Source organism: Chinchilla lanigera, unplaced genomic scaffold (assembly GCF_000276665.1).
Source record: "Chinchilla lanigera isolate Chin_1 unplaced genomic scaffold, ChiLan1.0 scaffold00040, whole genome shotgun sequence".
NCBI lineage: Eukaryota > Metazoa > Chordata > Mammalia > Rodentia > Chinchillidae > Chinchilla > Chinchilla lanigera.
In genome coordinates, this window is record NW_004955441.1 from 20,341,292 (window position 1) to 20,362,253 (window position 20,962).

Here is a 20,962-nt window from a genome sequence, read left to right on the forward strand (position 1 = left end):
CCTACCGCTCTCTGTTTCCTAGGCAGGCCTAATAATGGCCTGCACCTGCTGTAGTGGAAGGCCTCCAGGTGACACTTGTGCTGTTCCCTTTAAAATGATTTCTAAAACAGGATTCTGGCCTTTTGAGACTGAATTTACCAATGAAAGTCCTGATAGTCGGGGTAGACCTTTGTCCTGGTCCTATCTTTCAGTTGAACAAACACATTTGAGTAGTAGGTTGGGCAAACAGTTGACCTCAGTTCTAAAGATAGCCATAGCCTTTGGTTTGGGGGAAATGTTCTTAGGAGCAGTTGGAAATGAGCAGACCTGATTTAAAGGTCTCAGTGGGACAGATGTATTGTAACTGCTCATGTTGGAATTTTTTAGATGTTCTCTGTCAGGCTTTTTCTGGGTTATATTGCATCCCTGAGCCATGTCCATAATGCTTGGTGTTCATTTATTGAGATGATTTTTCCAGAAAGCATGTAGTCAAATAACAGATGGAGGGGGAGAAAATATGGAGCTTCAACCATCACTGTTCATTTGGGTATTTAATGGTGGATTCAACACTATTCATGCTACTTTCTACTGTCCCTGCACTCACAGGTGGAGTCAGTTCAGAGAACTAGTTGACAGGAAGAAAGACGCTCTTCTGTCTGCTCTGAGCATCCAGAACTACCACCTCGAGTGCAATGAAACCAAATCCTGGATTCGGGAAAAGACCAAGGTTATTGAGTCTACCCAGGACTTGGGCAATGACCTGGCTGGTGTCATGGCCCTACAGCGCAAGCTGACTGGCATGGAGAGAGACTTGGTGGCCATTGAAGCAAAGCTGAGTGACCTGCAGAAGGAGGCAGAGAAGCTAGAGTCTGAGCACCCTGACCAGGCTCAGGCCATTCTCTCTCGGCTGGCTGAGATCAGCGATGTATGGGAGGAGATGAAGACTACCCTGAAGAACCGGGAAGCCTCCCTGGGAGAGGCCAGCAAGCTGCAGCAGTTCCTGCGAGACTTGGATGACTTCCAGTCCTGGCTCTCCAGGACCCAGACAGCCATTGCCTCAGAGGACATGCCCAATACTCTGACTGAAGCCGAGAAGCTTCTCACACAGCATGAGAACATCAAAAATGAGATTGACAACTATGAGGAGGACTACCAAAAGATGAGGGACATGGGCGAGATGGTCACCCAGGGACAGACCGATGCCCAGTACATGTTTCTGCGGCAGCGGCTACAGGCCTTGGACACTGGATGGAATGAGCTTCACAAAATGTGGGAGAACAGGCAAAATCTGCTCTCTCAGTCACATGCCTACCAGCAGTTCCTTAGGGACACAAAACAAGCCGAAGCCTTCCTTAACAACCAGGTAACATTTGACATTGCCTTAGCTCCTCCTGTAGAGTGGGCCCTGGCTGCACTTTGAAACCTTTTGACCAGGGGAGCTTAAACCATGCCTGTGAATTGGATGGATAATGCGGAGATAGATTTTTTTTTTTCCCTGATACTTAAGCATTGAAATCTGTCACAGTGTGGGAGACAAGTTGAAGATTTCCAGGAAATCTGTTTTGCCTTACAAAGTATGGTTCCATTTCAGTTAGTTTCAGGACATCTGATGTGTTCATGGTATGTCCTTACAATACCTTACTTAAATGACATCATTCTTTAAGGTAGTAATGCAATTTAAAGGGTAGAGAGATCAAGGACTTCATCCAAAGACACAAGGCAGAGACAGAAACATCTAAGGATGGTTGTCAAAATGGGAGTGGTTATTTCTGCTCTTGCCTTCATGAGTATAAGAGGACCCTTACGGCTGAGGAACAAATCTTTGGGTACTTTCTTTGGTCGGGGGGAAGTAGAGCATTTAACTGCTTAGGAAAATGTAGTTACTTATGGTGTACCACTGCAATTTTTGCCTCCAAACATTTCGTTTTATGATTGCATAGATGATTTCACATAAATACAGTGAAGCAGTTACTGGGAAGTATGTTGCATGGAAATGTAGAACATAGAAAAAAGTTCCATCATTATACATCATCCTGCTATATTTTTTTTTCTCTTTTAAAATAAGGAATATGTTTTGGCTCATACTGAAATGCCCACCACCCTGGAAGGAGCAGAAGCAGCTATTAAAAAACAAGAGGACTTCATGACTACCATGGATGCCAATGAGGAAAAGATCAATGCTGTTGTGGAGACAGGCCGGAGGCTGGTGAGCGATGGGAATATCAACTCAGATCGCATCCAGGAGAAGGTGGACTCTATTGATGACAGGTACAGTTTTCTGAGGTTGTGAAGGGAGTTTTGTGCCCTGAGACTCTGGCTCTGGAGTGATTGGCCAGAAGTCACTGGGACTATAGGTATAAGTTTCCCAATGGGCACCTGGCAAAATGTTACCTACCCACATGGAAACCAGATATGTCTGTCTTATCTGAGAATGCACAGGTAACCACAAAAGAAAAGAAACTAAGAAGGGAAGCCAGTCCTTAACCTAAGACCTGTAAGAACTAGAATGCTGAAGACCACCTGGTATAAGCCACGCTCTTAAGTTGACCCACAGTGTGTCACCCAGCGAGTCCCCAAGAGTTAGACGTTTCTCAGCCCAGGCCAAATTGCCGAAGCCTGTCAGAAGAGAAGTGGGTGAGGTTTTTGTGTCCTGAGTACCTGGGAGAGCCACAAACATTATCTGGCCTTTCTTTAAAAATAGCTTTGGATAATGCTATTGAAGGATCTTTTTCATAATGAGAGAACAGACCATTTTCTTTTTCTACCAGGGCATCACCAGGATTAGATACTCTCTTTTTTTCATTCCCATTTATTGTATTTTTTGGTTTTTTTGAAGGATTTGCTCCGTAGATTGAAGGGCAACACATGTGCTCTGGTTGACTCTTATTCTGACTCATCCTGACTCTTACCCTGCCCTGATTACTAAAGTGGGAGATGGGGCAGGTCAAAGTTTGGGTACACCAGCATCAGCCAGTTCTGGGCTGGCCAGTGCAGTCGTGGGCTCCCCATTGGATCAGTCACTGTCCTTTCCCAGCTGATCCTCTCTGGTGCCAGTTTAGAGTGGACTCAAGGGCTCATTTTAAGACTGATGTCAAGGCCTTGCATTCCTGTGCAGTTCACAAGAAGGAATTGCCTGGTGAATGCATACCCTTGTTTATAACATCTGAAAGGGTCTCCTGGGACATTGGGCCAGTTCAACTTAATACATGAGCTAGGAAGGGGAGTTGGTTCCCATAAAGATTAAGCTCCCAGCTTTACTACTGTCAGTCTTTCTGTTTCATTGATTCTGCCTAAACCATAGTTCTAAGGGTAGTACCATGGAATAGGACACAACTTTTACTAATGATAATCTTGTATCAGTTTCTTTTAAAACAGCCACTCTCACATACACACACATATACACACACACCCCTCCACTTTCTTAAATTGGTGTGAGAAACAAGGACTGACCAGTTCTTAACCGAGAGAAAGTTTTCATTTCTTTATTGATGTTAGGTCTCTAGCTCTTAGTAAAGGTGTTATTTCATATTGCCCCATGTTTGATGCACATGATTGGTTTCCTCCGGGCAGACTTGGCCTCCAGGCACGTGCATTTGGTAGGCAGGTGTACAGCTGCCTTGCTGCTTCCTTTGGTTTGTTTGTGTGTCCCCCCAGTGCTGCAGCTGCACAGGGCTCTTGGAAGCAGATGATACTGATAACTTCTAGATATGAGAGCATTTCATCAGCCTCAGCTGTGGCGTAACCTTTCCTTTTGCTCTTCACTGAGAGCTAAGCCTCCTGAAGTTCCAGGGCTTCCACAGGATTTTTAACTTTTAGAAAAAGAAATGGGAAGAGGATTCTGTACCATCAATGAGCATAAAAAAGATGGAAGGAGAAGGGATTTGTGTTGATTTTCCACCTTATCTTACATGTTAAATTTTTCTGTCTTTGCTAATGTTAACTGAATTCTGGTTTCAGTTAAATATCCCCAGAGGCCTCAAGGTCTGAAACTAACCTTAGATGATCTTTATTCTGAAAATGTACGGATACCATCTTTAAATGTTCCAGATGTTGTAGAGGCACAAGCTAGCTAAATATCCAAACGTTCAGATCTAATGCTGTTGTGCAACAACATTCTGACACTGCAGTGAAGGTATTCTTTTTCTAACATGCTCACTGTAAGGTAGTCTCAGTGGTTACTGAGTTTGTTGAAAGAAAAAATACCAGAACAAAGATACTGACTGACAGAGGTGGCTGGGGCATAGGTGGCCTTCAGAAATGCCTGCGACAGGGTGGAAACCAGCCTGCTACAACAATCTGTGCCGGTGGGTGGGCTGCTAGAGGGGACCTCCGGTCTAAAAGGAAAATTCCAGCCACAGTACAGCCCTCAGCAGCAGAACAGTATCTAGCTCTGTCAAGTAAAGCCTCATCTCACAGGGAAGAAACACTGTAATTACCAAACTGTTTGACTCCAGCACCCAAGTTTTTTATACTTTAGAGGAAGCTGAGTTAAGCTCAACTTCTGCTTTATGTAAAGAAGCTTTTGAGTCTTGTTACAGGCGCAGATGAGAGATGGAAATAAGGCAAGGGAATCAGGACTGGAAAGTACGGCCACGTTTTAGAATGTCCTTCCCTGTGCTTGAGTCTGTGACCCAGCATGAGAAAATCCCCCATTAGCCGCCTGTGGTAGCTGCTAGGCCACACACAAGTCCTTGTGAGAGCCAGCTGAGTCAGCAGCAGGCTCGGCTACCTGCACAGCTGTTCGAGTCCTTCAAGGGTGCCAAGGGTGCAGAGCCCCCTTGTGCCCACCCCGGGAGCAGCGTCCTCTGGACTCTTCAGTCACCTGCCTCCTCTTTCCCTTCTTCATGGCCCCACTAGAAGAGAAAGACCACCTGGACAGAGAGATCTTCTGGGCATGTATGAGATTTGATTTTGTAAGAAATACATCCAGATTCTGTGTGGTTGTTTCTCTATTAAGAAATTTTTTAGATAGTGTTTGAAGTTGTTTTATTTTTCTGAGTATGTAGGGTCCTGTTGTAACTGCCAGGGCTTGTGATTCTTCCTTACCATTGCAGCATTTCTGAAAGGTGTTGTGCTGAAGGAAGTTGAAGCTCATTCAAAGTCTTTGCTAAAAGCAGGACTCCTACATCTGCTTCAATTAGCCGTCCTGAATATTTGCTTTATTTTCTTAAGTCTATCTAGAAGTAGAGCTGGAATTTGAGAGTACAGGACTTCAGAAACTTCTTTGGCATTCCATACCTACCCACATTTTTAGACGATTAATTTCTTCTAGCTCAAATTCATTAAAATCTTACTTTTATTTTTTAGTTTCTGATGAAAGTTGACAGTAAAAAAAGGGACTTTGTCCTTTATTATTTTTTACTGAAATAAAGGTAATAAATGTTTAAATTTTGAGGGAGAACTGCTACACTTAATGACATCTGTAGGACATAGCATTTTTCTAATGTCTGCCTTAAAGTTTTATAGCATAAATCTGTGTAAACTCTTTTCATTTAACGTTAGATGGTATTATTTTGTATTTTGCCCAGTCAACATAAGCATTTTGAGATCCCTTTTCCTGAAGCTATAGTATCCCCTTCAATTTAAAAACAAAAACATTGTTACAAAGTTCCTTTATACCCCCAGCATAGACACACACATATACACATAACCATATTATCTCCACTTATAACATTCCTATAGCTCTATAGCCCAGTACCTACATAGCTCTTATACCTACAGTAGCCAGATTGGGGGCTTTTTGGGTCAGTTCCCCAGACAGACAGTGGTTGCTGTGCTGTTTTTGGTTGTCTGCACAGGATTTGCTGAGGACCTGTGCAACACGTGGGATCACTGTAAGATCTTGCTCTGTCTCGGGGAGGATTCGTCATATCAGTCAGTCAGCAGCACATGTTCCCTGAGCTATTCTCCCTCAGCTTTGTGGAAAATCTGGAGTTGTACTCTTGCTCACTTCTACCTTCAGGGCTGGCAAAAATGGAAGATGATCCTCCCCATAGACCCGTGTGGCAAGGAGTTACTTTGAGATTAAGAATGAAAATCCCACTCTCCTGTTGGTACACTGTTCTTTGCCCCTCTTGATACATGGGTGAGGCTGTCTTTCTTGCAGAGGTTACACAGGAATGTCAGGGAGATGTAGTTGTGGCAGTGCTTCTTGGTCTTCAGGGTGCAGCAGCTCTCGCCCTTGCAGTTGCAGTCGTTTTCACGCAGGTTTGTGTGCACCGGCATCACTGACACAGGGAAGAAATGTGCCAGCAAGGGCAGTGTTTCAGGCTTAGCACTCATTTCGTTCATTGTTAACTAAGTTAAGCAACTTCAGGTCTTGCAGGTTTTTTGTCTAAGAATCTGTGATTCTTTAAACCTTACTTGCCCTTTTTTACTAGTCCAGAATGGGATAGAGTAATTTCATAATCTCGCAAATCTAAACATTTTCATTCCTGGATTATTTTCGGTTTTGGTTTTTGAAGTAGGAATCTATCAGGAAACATTTGTTCAGACTGAATTATATGATTATATGTATTTTCTTGGCCTTGTGCATATCAGCCAGTTATGAGTTTCTTAAAGCCATGCTTTTAATTTTTGAACAGTGCTCAAAATGGCGATTTGTGTAGAGTTCATGCTCAGATTTTTTTTTCTCCTTGCACTACATTTGAAAACGCAGATCATTTTTTTGTGTCATTGGCCTGTTGTGTCGCTTAGACAGGTGTTTGGATTGCTCTTGTATCTTGGTTTATTCATTTGAAGGATGCTGAAAACCTTTCGTTTATCTTACCTCCCTCACATAATAAGGAATAATAAGCAAACTTTTTGGCATATATAAAAACCCAGGGAAGAAATTGACTTGTATTCTATATTTTTTCTTTAAAAACAATTGTTTCTTAATTATTTCAACAGACATAGGAAGAATCGTGAGGCAGCCAGTGAACTTCTAATGAGATTAAAGGACAATAGGGATCTTCAGAAATTCCTGCAAGATTGTCAAGAGGTACGTTGTCCCTTAATCCTTCCCTTCTTGGTTTTCACCAATAGCCAGCCAATGTTTGGCTGTAAAAGCCCTTTAAATTATAAATTCAAGGAGGTCAGACGTTTATATTATCCTTCGGTTTGCACATGGCAAGATAAGACACTTTGTCAGTTCTCCACCTTGTGGACTACCACTTCAGAGGACCCTAGACTATGATCATCTAGAATATTGTAGTGTAGGACTGAGCAGTCCATTATCACGGTTGTTAGCCATAGGTAGCAATGAAATTCTTACTTAAATTAATTAAAATTAAGAACATAGTTCCCCCATCACATTAGCTATATTTTTAAGTGGTTAGTTGCCAGGCATGACTAACAGCTATCTTATTGGACAACACAGACATGAAAGCTATCATTGCAGTGATGGAGACCTGTTGGGCAGTGATATTCAGAAATACTGTGTACCAGAATAAGCATCTCATGCTATTTTAACTCTGTAAAGCAAGGTTCATTTAAATAGTATAGTATAGAATGAAAGAACTGCCAGGAACCAAAACTGGCTAACAAGTAAGAAACAGATATTTTGAAACCATAAGGTCACTCATCTATGACCTTGAAGTATCTACTTTTCAGGGTTCCTAAATATGTGTTCCCCATGCCAGCTTTACGTGACACAGTGCCAAATCTAGGTCTCTGGGGGGTTTGCCTGGCGCCAGGCAGACAGGCAGAAGACACGAGTCCCTTTTCTGAGTGCCTCGTGGACATGAATAAACACATTTGGACAGGGTGCTCACTGACAGAAGCACCCACGGCCCAAGACAGAAGCTATAGGAGGGGAACGGGGCCTGATGTGCGATACGAAGCTTGCTTGTTGTGCACCGAAGGGAATTCAAGGGATTTGGTGTTTGCAGGCTGGGCAGATGCATTTTAACCCCAGTCCCTGATCCCTTGGACAGGGTATGCATGGGATCCTGTGTTCCTGCTTTTAAAGGGCAAGTTAGTAAAGGGAAACGTATTCATCATAAAACCTGGGCTAACGAGAAGAGAATACCAGGGAATGGGCAGATGAGTGATCAAGGAGAACCCCTAAGAGAAATCTGTTCATATTTGAAATTTTCAGGTCTCTGTTTTCCACTCTCAAACCACAGATTTATAAATGGAAGAGTGCAGGAAAAGTTAGTAGATAAAGTGATACCCTCTCAATGGACTCACAGGAGATGGTTAATCTTTTTCTGGGGGGTGGGGGGTGGTGTTTTGTTTTTTTTTTTTTTTTGCCCCAGTACTGGGAACTGAACTCACGGCCTTGCGCTTGCCAGGCAGGCGCTGTGCCGCTGAGCTAAATCCCCAGCCCCAGAAATGGTTAATCTTAAAAGGTCTTTTGATCTTCATTTCCACTTTCTATAAATTAGCATCTTTGGTTACAAGTTCACTTTGCACACCCCTTGGCTGATTCCAGTGACTTTTAGGTCTGGCCAGGGCCATAGTCCTGTGTGATTTTCCCTCAGAATAGGCAAGAAAGCTTGCATTGGGCTTCTTTATGAAGAACGTGTCGCAAGTCTGACTGCTCTGCTGAGCCTATGGCTTTATCTTACTTACCTTGTTCTGCCCATTTCTCTCTGAGTCCCCAGCCGTAATGTTTGCTGACAATGTCAGGTGTCCCACACAGAGTCTACATAGGACAGAATTTAGGTCATATCTGGGGGCTCTAAAATCCTTGGTCTAGAAATACAAGGAAAGGGGCAATATATGTCATACTTCAATAAGTTTCCCATCATTTAGACTCATCAAAATATACCCCTTTAAAGCCAGACTCTGAGAAGAGAGTTTACACGCTAGTTCTACATGTAAAAAAAGTCTACCTATTGGGTTGATAGTGCTTGGCCTGGGGTCCCAAGGTCAGATTTAATAACCACTCCTAGTTGTTGGTGCGATTTGAGGTCCAGAGAATCGAAGGTTTGCCCTTTTTTCCATACTCCCTTTCTCCTGGGAGCCTTGGGTTGTGAGATTTGCTCTTGTTGCCTGCCCCTACCTCACAGACTGGATGGGAGGCAAGTGTTGCACTAGGAATGCTGGAGTAGTGATCAGGGTCCCAGTAAACAGAGGAGGATACAGACAGCGTCTTAGGTCATGAGTTCGATTCCCAATACCGGAAGAAAACAAAAAACAAACAAAACAAACAGATAGCATCTTAATTTTTATATTGTTAATTTTCATAGACTGCCCTGGAAAACAGATGAATAATATAAAAAGTATTGTTTTGTTGTTGTTGTCTCTCAGTGCTGCACTTCCTATTTCTGAAACTGATTTTTTTCCAGGAGAGCAGGCTATCTAGTTGTGTTTGTACAGGGATGTGAGTTCAGTGCTTTGCCCGTCTTCAGTGATTGAAGCATTTTTCTTATCTTTTCCTCATCTGCACATTGTTCTTTTCTATAGAGAATGAATATATTCTTACATGACCTTTGTAAATACCCACAGATAATAACTGTAGCTGTAGTTCAAAATTCTGATGAAGGACTGATGAACTGGCAAGTTCCATAGATCATTGCATTGTGCTGTACTGCACGATGCTTTATCTGTAGGATGATGTGTTCAGCAAAGAGCAGATTTGTTTATAAGCCTCTGGTTTTTATGTAGTGCTCTTTTTTTAAATCCCTTTCGGGTAGGTGGTTATGAATAGAGAAAGTATGTGAATGTCCTTGGCACTTGAATAAATAAATGCCTTGTATTGTGTGGAATATAGGGACAAAATTTATTATTCCACTTCCTCTTAACCTTTATTATTAGATCAAATGAATGTCCATACTATTTCAGATTTCAGCTGCTTGGATAACTGAAAAATAAGTAATTCTTTTAAAGTGAGGTCTTTGATTACATAGGGCTTTCTGAGATTTACTAGTTTTTCCTCAGTAAAGAGTGACATCAGAGGTCCTGCCCCCTTTTATTTTCAAGCCTGTTGAAAATACTGTTCTTCATGGTGAATAGCTAGAGAAAGATAGGATTGGTGCCCAAATTCACCTACTCTCCCAGCCAGGAGTGCTCCTGTGCCCTACAATGCCTCCCTTAACATCATTGCTAAAGGGCAGAACTTTAGTTGTCACAGCGCTTTTTTTTTTTTTTTTTTTTGAGACAGGGTCTCTGTGCAGTTCAGGCTGGCCTTGAGCTTACTTTGTAGCCCAGGCTGGCCTCGAACTCAGAGCAGTCCTCCTGCCTCAGCCTCCCAAGTGCTGGAATTACAGGTGTGCGCCACCACGCCCAGCTGTCACAGTGCATTTATAGGAAAGCCTTTCCCAGCAGCAGTCAGTGTAAGTGAGCAGCCTTGGGAGTGTCATTTCTGTGAATTATGTTTGAAGATGCCCCATTTCACTTCCTGGCTGTGGACTTCCGTTGGTCTTACGTGCCACTTGTAGACTTTGGGAGATGGAACAGTAAAGATGCTGAGGTGCACACTTGTGACTAGCACAGAAGTGGACTTCTGTAGTCCCCAGGAAAAGGGACATGGTCCCTGGAGACATGTGCTTCTGACCCCGCCAACTCCGTGTTCCTTTGTGTATTTCCTGCCTGGGTGAACACAGCTCTCCCCGAGGTAAGGCCGTAAGTCCGTAGGAATCAGGACTGTGGCCTGGCTGCTTATAGACAGGAACAAGCAAGAGCTGAGTCAGTGGAAAAGGCAGCAGATGAGATGGGTCGGAGCCTAGTATTTGGCTGACTCCCACGCCAAGCTTCCTAAGAGAGCCCCCTTCAAGCCTGTCAGTGTGTGGCAGGCTGTGTGCTGCTTTTTAAGAGTTTATTTCCAAGTAGTCATGTTAGGTCTCAGAGTCAAGTCCTGTGAAGTGATCTTGGACTGAATGGAAGATTCTCTTGAGAACTGGAGGCTATAGAAAAAAAGGCAAAGATTAAAAACATGGGAAAGGCATCTTTGTTGCATTAGTCCTACAGTAAACACATTATTTATGCTTTTTGGCATTCCCATACACATACCCCTAAAGTGGCGCATTGTGTGGGTAAATGAGTAGATTTGTTTTTTATTTGCTTCACTTTTTACTTGAACTAAAAGAGTAAAGACTGCCAAATAAAGTATAAAAGACAATCAATCATGATTGAGTTGGTGTAGCTGAGACAGGTATTTGGAAGAGAGTAAATGTTGTGACTTGGACTGTTAAGAACAGAGTTTCAAACACAGCCCTTTAGGGGAAAGTTGGTTGAGAATGCCATATACTTTGAAAGCTGGTTCAGCACTTCAGTATCCTGGGTTTAATGTGAGATGTATAGTTTAGAACAAAGGTACAAGTGCCTTTATGATGGACATCTGTAATGATTTATCTAATTTGTAAATTTAAATACTTGGTCATCTCTTGACATGAAAACATACAGTATGCATAGCATGACATGAGCACAGCCCTTTCCAGGCAGGAGAAAGGGCAAATGTTTACAGTTACAGTCTCTGAACCCTTCCTTATGTTTTTCCCTAGCTGTCTCTCTGGATCAATGAGAAGATGCTTACAGCCCAGGACATGTCTTACGATGAAGCCAGAAATCTGCACAGTAAATGGTTAAAACATCAAGCCTTCATGGCGGAACTTGCATCTAACAAAGAATGGCTTGACAAAATTGAGAAGGTGAGTTACGTTTGAAGATGCCCCATTTCACTTTTTGGCTGTGGTAAGAACTGGGGGAAAATGAACTTTTTAATTTAGAAGGCTTTCCATGATGTTTGAGTCTTATCTGATTATTTACGAAAGCTATTCCGCCAGTAACAACACCTCTTCCACCTACTAGGTCCTGGCTTCAGCCACCACAAGGGAGAAAAGCCAGAAATCCAGTCAGGTGGTATAAGATGCTTGGTTTATCTTCCATTTGGGTACTAGGCATTGGTCTCTATTGTGCATCTCCTCTGCTGCTGAAGGACTGTGAGCCCCATGCAGTCTGCGCTGCCTTGGTGATAGTGCTTCTTTCCATTTGACCAGCTTTAGCAGATACACGCACATAGAATTTCAAAACATTATCTTTTAAATTTTCCTTCTTTTCCTAATGTGACTACCATACCAGGCACTATAATAATTACAGTGTGTAATTTTTGAACTGAAAATTCTGTTCCTATAACTGAGATGCGTGAGTTCCCCACCCTTTTTTCTCTCCCTTAAAGTGTATATTGTGTAAGGTACTTTCTAAAAAAATTTTTTCATAGTACTAGGAATTGAACCTAGAGTTTCAAACATCATAGGCAAACACTCTACCCCTGACCTACGTCCCCCCACCACTTTCTATTGTCTGAGACTGGGTCTCCTAGGCTGACCTCAGAGATTCATTACTCTTTCTGGGCCGCTCAGGTAGCTGGGATTACAAGCAAGGGCCACTGTGCTCTGTGTTACGCTCGTAAGGGTTAAAACAAGTGTTACGTGAAACCTTACGACCACAGAGTGGAAGGAATAGAGTCTTAGGTCACCAGCAGTAACTGTCTCATTGCCTTCACTGATACTGTTTTACATATGCATCACCTATTCCTCAACTCCCATGAAGCCCAGAGAGTGTGTAGACGATGCCATTGTTGTTTTTATTGAGCCAGTAACTTCATATGGAAAGACTGTATATATTGAATGAAAGGGTAAATTATAGAACAAACGTCTTAGGCTTTTCACAGTGACATTTACTCTCTACAAACTACTATATGTATTTATTTATAACTATGTTGGTTTATGTTTTCCAGGAAGGAATGCAGCTCATTTCAGAAAAGCCAGAGACAGAAGCTGTGGTGAAAGAGAAACTCACTGGTTTACATAAAATGTGGGAAGTCCTTGAATCCACCACCCAGACCAAGGCCCAGCGGCTCTTCGATGCAAATAAGGCTGAACTATTCACCCAGAGTTGTGCAGATCTAGACAAATGGCTGCACGGCCTGGAGAGTCAGATTCAATCTGACGACTATGGCAAAGACCTTACCAGCGTCAACATCCTGCTGAAAAAGCAACAGGCAAGTGGGCTGGACAGCTTCATATAGCCCAGTCTTCATCATCCTTACTCATCTTTCCATAAGAAGGGATTTTATTTTATTTTACTTTATTTATTTACTTACTTTTTCTAAAATAGTTTATTAACAAAAAAGTACAAAGAAGTGCAAATGGACATCCTCTTTCCTCCTATTACGGTCTCTCTTATCTCCCTTTCAGTCCGTGACATGGTCTTCTGAGGCTATAAGCATCGGTCAAATACTTCTGTGTCCGACAGGCCTTCACAACCATCCACACACAAATCGTTGCATTTACCCTTGTAAAATACTGTGTGTCTAAAGTGAACAAAATAGACCAGTTTCAATACCCAAATCATGTTTAGACATAGAAATTATTGTTATCACTAGTACTATTTTTGCCTTGCAGTAGCAATTGCCAGGTTAAAGTTTAGAGGTCTCAAAAATGATTTTTATACATAAGTACAAAAAACACTTCTAAAGAGATCAAAAGCTTGTTGGCTGAACCAGGTTGAGGTACGTGGAAAATATTCACCTCATGTGTTGTGCTTTTTGCACTGATTGTAAATCAAAGCTCCTCAAAGATCTAATCTTATTGCTACCAATTCAGCATTTTCAAGGATAGTTCTTGTTCAACTTCTTTTAGAAAACTTAAAAGCTTTTCCATCTTTCTTTCTACAGACCTGAAGTGCTGGTCTGAGCCATGGCAGGTGCCAATACTCTGTGATTTCTCACTTAGTGTTCCTTAAAGGACCAATATGGATGAGGAGATTCAGTAAATTGCCATGTTCAGTAAATAATGCTCCTGAAGACAGAACGTGTGGTTTTCTTCACTGATGGTTTTGAAAGCCTTGCGTAGAATATTAGATTACAATTGTTTCTGAGTGGTGAGCTCAGCCTTTGGTTTTTGGAGGGAGCCAAGTCAGAGCAGTACACTTCTTACACAGAGGAAGGGATTTTAATACCCAGCAAGGTTCCAGCTCTGACAGCATCATGGGATATTTCTAGAGTCAGCTGGAAAGCCAGTATTAGTGGAAATTTTGGGTGCCTGTGTGTGGCAGTAGTTCCTCTTATTATCTGCTTAGAGGATAGATATTATCACCATTTATTAGTTGAGTAAATCTTTATTTCACATAGTTCTGCACTTTATGTGAATGAGAGTAATCATGTTTGCTTTTTTTGCTATATAATGTCTAGTGAGGTGACACTATGTAGATTGTTCATGCTACTTTATAGGTAATAAAAGTCTTAAGTTTTGTATATCACAGTAGAGAACTCTAAGGGCAAATGACTGTTCCTAGAATGAATGAGAAAACAGTTGTGTTGAGAAGGCATGTCCATAGCAGGGTATTCCAGGGGTTCCTTTGATGGGCTTTGCAGCCTATAGCAAACTCCGAGAGCCATCAGTCCAGTAAGAAACAGTCATTACAGATGATCTTGGTCACCTGCTAAGGGCACTTCCTCATCCAAAGTGGCACCATTCCTTTTGCAAAATAATTTGGTTACTCTTCAGGTTTTGTGCATCAAGGAATTTTTTTCACAAGGGCGTTTTAGTCATAGTCATTTACTTCTTCCAAGAAAAGGGAGTCAGTTTGTTTCCACATGTGGATCCCTTTATCTCTTTGCTGACAGTATATGGTCTTCCCAGTGTGAGAGTTTCTGAGCAAGACACCTCTGCTTCCACTTTTGCTCATTTTCTTCATATAAATGAAAAATTAGTATGTATTTCTCTTGATTATCGAGTAGAGCAGTCTACTTTCACATTGAAGAAAGAGCAGGTACATTATCTTGCTTAAAAGAATGGAACCTCTCAGTAACTCCTTTCTTACGGTGAAGCTGGCTTCTGGAGAAGTAAATGATGACTATGAGTCTCTGATAATTCGTTCGTGCCTCCCACTCTCTTCTCTCCTGAAGTCTCCAGGTGAATCTGAATGTTACTTCATGTCTTAGAATCCTAGAAAGGGGTGTTTTAAACATTAATTGATGAACTGGATTGCTGACTGAAACTTTGACCAATGTGAGAACCTTCCTTGGCTCTGCACTGCATATAAGTTCACATTCTTCAATATTCCATTTTGCTTAGTACACAGAACATTTCATAATACTGTTTGTGTCTTCTTCGACTCTGACATGACGGCTGCTCTGTCTTCCATCGTCAGATGCTGGAGAACCAGATGGAGGTGCGGAAGAAGGAGATAGAGGAACTCCAGAGCCAAGCCCAGGCACTGAGTCAGGAGGGGAAGAGCACTGATGAAGTGGACAGCAAACGTCTCACGGTGCAGACCAAGTTCATGGAGCTTCTGGAGCCCTTGAATGAAAGGAAGCATAATCTGCTGGCCTCCAGAGAGATCCATCAGTTCAACAGAGATGTGGAGGATGAGATTGTGAGTAGACTCTGCAGAAATGGCCTTTCCACAATAAACTTTGCCTTGCCGCAAGCCCCTGTCCTCACCTCTCAGTCGTGCTGACTTTGGGCCTCGTTGGTGAGTTGGGCCCTTGCAGCCCACATTTTGCATGTTCAGGGTGTCTTCACCTCCCCCACAAAATGCAACTCAGTTGTCTTCTCTGGCTTTCTAAAGAAACTCAAGGTTTTAGTGCCCCTAGAGCAGTGCTTTTAAATGCAACCACAAAGATTCACAGTGAGTCTGACACTGAGAGTGAAGTTTGAAGACTAATTCTCACCATATATGTAAGCAGAAAGGCCCAAGTTAGCTTGAAGCCCATTGTATAGGGATTTGGATATACTTTGTCTCTGAAACTAACCCCTGCCATCCCTCACTGCTCTTGTTTCTGTCATATATTTGTTATTCTGTTATGTCCTGACCACTTACTTACAATTATTTCCAGTTGTGGGTTGGTGAAAGGATGCCTTTGGCAACTTCCACGGATCATGGCCACAATCTCCAGACCGTGCAGCTGTTAATAAAGAAAAACCAGGTAAGTGTTGCTGCTCTCTGACTAGTTCAGCCTAATAGATAACTGTTGTGAATCACAAGCAAAGAAAGTGAGAGTGTTTTGAAGGTTTGCCGTTTCATCTTGACCTAGCAGCAGGTCATGGCCATTTAGCAAGGCATTGTGTATGTTTTCTGCGCCAACACAGACCCTCCAGAAAGAAATCCAGGGCCACCAGCCTCGCATCGATGACATCTTTGAGCGGAGCCAAAATATCATCACCGACAGTAGCAGCCTCAATGCTGAGGCCATTCGACAGAGGCTCAGCGACCTGAAGCAGCTGTGGGGCCTCTTGATTGAGGAGACAGAGAAGCGCCACCGGCGGCTGGAGGAGGCGCACAAGGCCCAGCAGTATTACTTCGACGCAGCTGAGGCTGAGGCGTGGATGAGTGAGCAGGAGCTGTACATGATGTCTGAGGAGAAGGCCAAGGTGAGAAAGTCTCTTCCCTCCCTGGGAGCACGTTGCAGAAGGGCCTTGGACTCAGACCCTGAGCTTGTTCTGTGTGAGACATTTCACCTGCTGCCTTTGACCATTAAGAGGCCATGATAGTGCACAAAGGTGTCTAAATTCTGGCTGCTGTTTCCCCTTGGTAGAAGCTTTTCTTACTTTTATCAACCAGGCATGGTGGCATATGCCTGTAATCCCAGCACTCAGCAGGCTGAAGCAGGAAGATCTCTGTGAGTTTGAGGTCAGCCTGGGCTGCATAGTAAACCTTGTTTCGAAAAAGGTTTTGTTGCCTGAATTGTCATCTGTCACTAAGATTTTTCCTGTCACTTTTTTTTAAGCAGCAATTTGCTAGAGTCCTTTATGGGACTACTCATAACCTTTACAACATAAAAGATGGATTTTGTGGTCGTTTGAAAGAAATGTTCCAGAATGCTGGTGGCTGTACACCAGATAAACTGGAGTTCAGCCAGCTGGGACACACCTGATCTGCCTGAGTTTTACTCTGCCTCTCAAGAGACTTTGTCACTACGCATCACCACGTGCACTTTGACAAAGACCTGCCGAAGCCTAGCCCACGTTGATGTTCTTAGAATGCTTCTGTATGCATAGTCACTGTCACACTGCCAGTGTTTTCCTTTCTGATAATTGCTCCTCCTCCCCACTGTCTAGGTAGTCTGTCCCCTCCTCAGTGTGCTCTCTCAGGTCAGAGGGTCTGGTTCTGGTTATGACAGCCCCTCTCTTTTTAGGATGAGCAGAGTGCTGTCTCCATGTTGAAAAAGCACCAAATTCTGGAACAAGCTGTAGAGGACTACGCAGAGACAGTACATCAGCTCTCCAAAACTAGTCGGGCCCTTGTGGCTGACAGCCATCCTGAAAGGTGAGTGCCACGTTAGGAGGATGATACCAGACTGAGGGTTTTCCAGTGAAGATCCCTTACCAACCCAGAAAAGAAACTAACAGTGTCTTAAAATCAATGGTAAGGTAGATCTTTAGGAAGCATTTTTAAAACAGACCCAATAGCTTATGGTGAACAGGAAGGGTGAGCTATTAGATTTGGAAATTGTTCTGGTGGGTTAAATATCTCCTGTTGGCCACGGCTTCATTGAAAGATTATTGGTGTCATGAGTCAAAAGTACCAGTTAGAAACTAGGCATGGTGACACCTGTCACCCAGCACTTGGGAAACTGAGGCAGGAAGATTTCAAGTTTGAGGCCAGGTTGATGGCACAGTAAGTTCAAGGATGGTCTATACCACATAGGGAGACCCTACCTCTCAAAACAAAGAGCAAAGGTACCAGCTGATTTACAGATACAAGGAATCAGAGTACTTATGCTGAGTTGAAAAAGTCTCCCAATCAGAACAGTTACTAGCTTGAAGAGTAATAGACAAGAATACATGGACCTGTAAAATAAGAGGGTCCAAGGAAGAGTAAAATGCTGTTGCCTTCTAACTCTTCAGCATGAAGGGCTCCTAATACCTCAACGGCAAGTACTTTGGGCAGAGCCTGAATGGTTGTGTAGGGGACAAGTGACAGTCTGATACTCCCTAACTATATGGTAAGTTTCTGCTAACTTCAAGAGCAGTCATTTCATGCTTTCTCTGCAACTTCCTTTCATGACTTAGAAAGGAAAAGAATTGGCTTTGTGCATTCAGTCAAGGCGGGTTAGGAGAGATTAGGTGTCTGTGGTGGTGTATGAGTTCTATAGATGCTCACAATCATATTCTCAAAAGGTAAACCCCACTAATCTCCAGGGATAGGCACCACTAGTCCTTGTCTCTGATGCCCTGTTACGAGACTGTCATTCTGGGGAGAATTTGGAAGACAGGCAATGTAGCCTGCTGAGAGCACACCCAAAACTCATGAAACAGGGCCAGGAAGGAGCCAGCACTCCTAGGAGGGATGATCAAGCACAGCCCAGAGAAGAGAGTCCAGTGTCTGCCAGACAGGGTTGAATTATTTATCTGGCAGCTAGAATCTTGCATTGTTTTAACATAGAAGGAAATCTTGATTGGCAGATAAATTACTGTGTTTAGCTCACATATTAGCTCTTCACTATTTGAAATTGAGGACCAATTTCATAGCTTCGTTTTTCAGGCTAAATAGGTTAATGGAGCTGCCTTAAGGAAATTTGATGTAATAAACTCTTGTTATCTCCACCTCATTTGTTTTTTCCCCCTGAAGAAAGTTGAAATGTAAAGTCTCTTTTTTCCACTGCTCCCTCTCTTAGTGAGCGCATCAGTATGCGGCAGTCCAAAGTGGATAAGTTGTACGCTGGCCTGAAGGACCTTGCTGAAGAGAGGAGAGGCAAGCTGGATGAGCGGCACAGGTTATTCCAGCTGAACCGTGAGGTGGACGACCTGGAGCAGTGGATCGCCGAGAGGGAGGTGGTCGCAGGTTCCCATGAACTGGGGCAGGACTATGAGCATGTCACGGCAAGTACTTTGGGCAGAGCCTGAATCACTGTACAGTGAGCCATGGTGTAGAAGGCCATTTGCATTCTTCATCTCTGAATAGATAAAACGTTCTGACTCAAACTAAAGATGAGTTATTTTCAGCATGTTTTTTCGTTGGGTGACTTGGACGTAGGTTGGCTACCCTGTGTGTGCACTCCCCCACAGAGATGGAGGCAGTGCTTCGCTCTGCTGTAAGACCAAGGTGGAAACCCAACTAGAGGTTTTGGAGCTGAGAACTATTGTTCTTAAATCGTGCATATTAGTTGGGACCTCCTGCTTTGACGCAGTTTCTTTTCAGATGACATTGATGTGATCACACAGTAAAATGTTCACAATGGTCTCACTGATTTCTTTACACCCATCCCCACTTCAGATGTTGCAAGAACGATTCCGGGAATTTGCTCGAGACACAGGGAACATCGGGCAGGAGCGTGTGGACACTGTCAATCACATGGCAGATGAGCTCATCAACTCTGGACATTCAGATGCCGCCACCATCGCTGAGTGGAAGGACGGCCTCAACGAAGCCTGGGCTGACCTTTTGGAGCTCATTGACACAAGAACACAGATTCTTGCTGCCTCCTATGAACTGCATAAGTTTTACCATGATGCCAAGGAAATCTTTGGGCGTATCCAGGACAAACACAAGAAACTCCCTGAAGAGCTTGGGAGAGATCAAAACACCGTGGAGACCTTACAGCGAATGCACACCACCTTTGAGCATGACATCCAGGCTTTGGGCACTCAGGTGAGCTGCCTAGGGGGAGCAGTAGTAGCCTGGGCTTCTCTCTTTAGAACGTCATTGTGCACCTCTGAGCATCTCTGTTCCGTAGCTTCTCAAAAATACACTTTAAAGGATTGCTCCGATTAGACATGCATGTGTACTCACGCTCAGTGTTACAGTGTGCACATGTACACTCACACTCAGTGTTATGATGTGCCCCGTTTGAGAGAGCTTTTCAGCCCATTAAAGTTCTAAGTCTGCCACATTTTTAAACATTGTTAAGTGAACATCCCCATAATTAAAACAAATCAGTAAACCACATGTACACACAAACACTTGCAAGTTACCCGCCTCAGTATGAGTTTGTATTAGGTCATTATATCCTTCCAGAATAACTTGCAAAATAATGCCTTATTATTTTTCATCAGCCATCCCACAAGAGGGGAAACGGGATTCTTATATTTTAATATGCCTGGTCTTTTTTCCCCAGTATAAAGTGGCTGCCACTAAGATTTTGTGTAAATGGTATTTAACAAAAGAATAGCACAACAGTAAGAATCTAGTGTAATCATTTTGTAGTTTCCTTTCTAATCTCTACAGTTTCCTGTTTAGTCTTTTGCCTTTTAGTTGAAAAGCAGATTGTATTTTCCCCCTGAATTTCATAGTCCTAGAGAAGAGGCCAGTTTTATTAAAGATGTTCAGTCCTGGTACCGGGGTTTTCGGGTCTCAGAGGAACACTGGTTAGGGTGCGATTTGGCAGATGTTACCTGTTAAAGGCCAGGTAGTAAATATTTTGTGGGACATATGTACTGTAGCTACTCAACTCGGCCATCCTGGTAGCCACAGACACTGAACATGAATGGCTGTGCTCTGTAAGTCTCTTATTCACAAAACCTGGGAAGACTCATTTGAGTCCATCAGCCACACTGTGCTTTGTTACTCTGGGGTTTATTCTCTGGAGGGACCACCTTGACTGCCACTGTCTTCCCACTTAAGCTTAATTTCTAATTCCTGTCCCTCTCTATGGCTGCAAGCTAGTTTAACTGTAGGCTTCAGCTCCCCAGTGCAGAATGGACTTGTGTATATAATTTTGGTGGATACTGCCCATTCCCATCTAAAGGGGCTTTAACTTACTACAGTCCTATCAGTAGTGAATCAGCTCACTGACAAAAGCCTATGCTCAAACTCGAATTTTGACCCAAAAAAAATGATGACAAATTACAGTATCAGCTTGTAGCATCTTTTCATGTTTAGGGCCCATTTGCATTTCCTACTCTCACTCATTTCTCTTCATGCCAATTTTTGTGTTGGTTTATTGCTAAGCAGTCTTTTGTTTTGGTGACTGTCATCGCTGGAGCTGTGGCACCAAAGAGTTAGCTATGACACCGTAGAGCTAGCTCACCGAAAATACGTAACTATAAGCAGAAGTGCATTCTTGGCTGCATTTACCAAGGAACAGTCCTTGCCATTAGTTTCCTGCTAT

General features: G+C 43.0%; 1 protein-coding gene across 4 annotated transcripts in view; it reads left to right on the forward strand.

Annotated features, from left to right (window-relative positions):
* The window catches only part of Sptbn1 (spectrin, beta, non-erythrocytic 1), a 129,461-nt gene that overhangs the window by 92,714 nt on the left and 15,785 nt on the right, over positions 1-20,962 (forward strand). For all 4 annotated transcript variants that reach the window (XM_005391031.1, XM_005391034.2, XM_005391035.1 and 1 more), the window contains exons 15-25: positions 586-1,342; positions 2,045-2,247; positions 6,871-6,961; positions 11,409-11,555; positions 12,644-12,907; positions 15,061-15,285; positions 15,749-15,838; positions 16,002-16,283; positions 17,048-17,178; positions 18,530-18,734; positions 19,129-19,503. In XM_005391031.1, coding sequence (XP_005391088.1) covers positions 586-1,342; positions 2,045-2,247; positions 6,871-6,961; positions 11,409-11,555; positions 12,644-12,907; positions 15,061-15,285; positions 15,749-15,838; positions 16,002-16,283; positions 17,048-17,178; positions 18,530-18,734; positions 19,129-19,503 — 2,770 coding nt within the window. The remainder of the gene's footprint in view (positions 1-585; positions 1,343-2,044; positions 2,248-6,870; positions 6,962-11,408; positions 11,556-12,643; positions 12,908-15,060; positions 15,286-15,748; positions 15,839-16,001; positions 16,284-17,047; positions 17,179-18,529; positions 18,735-19,128; positions 19,504-20,962) is intronic.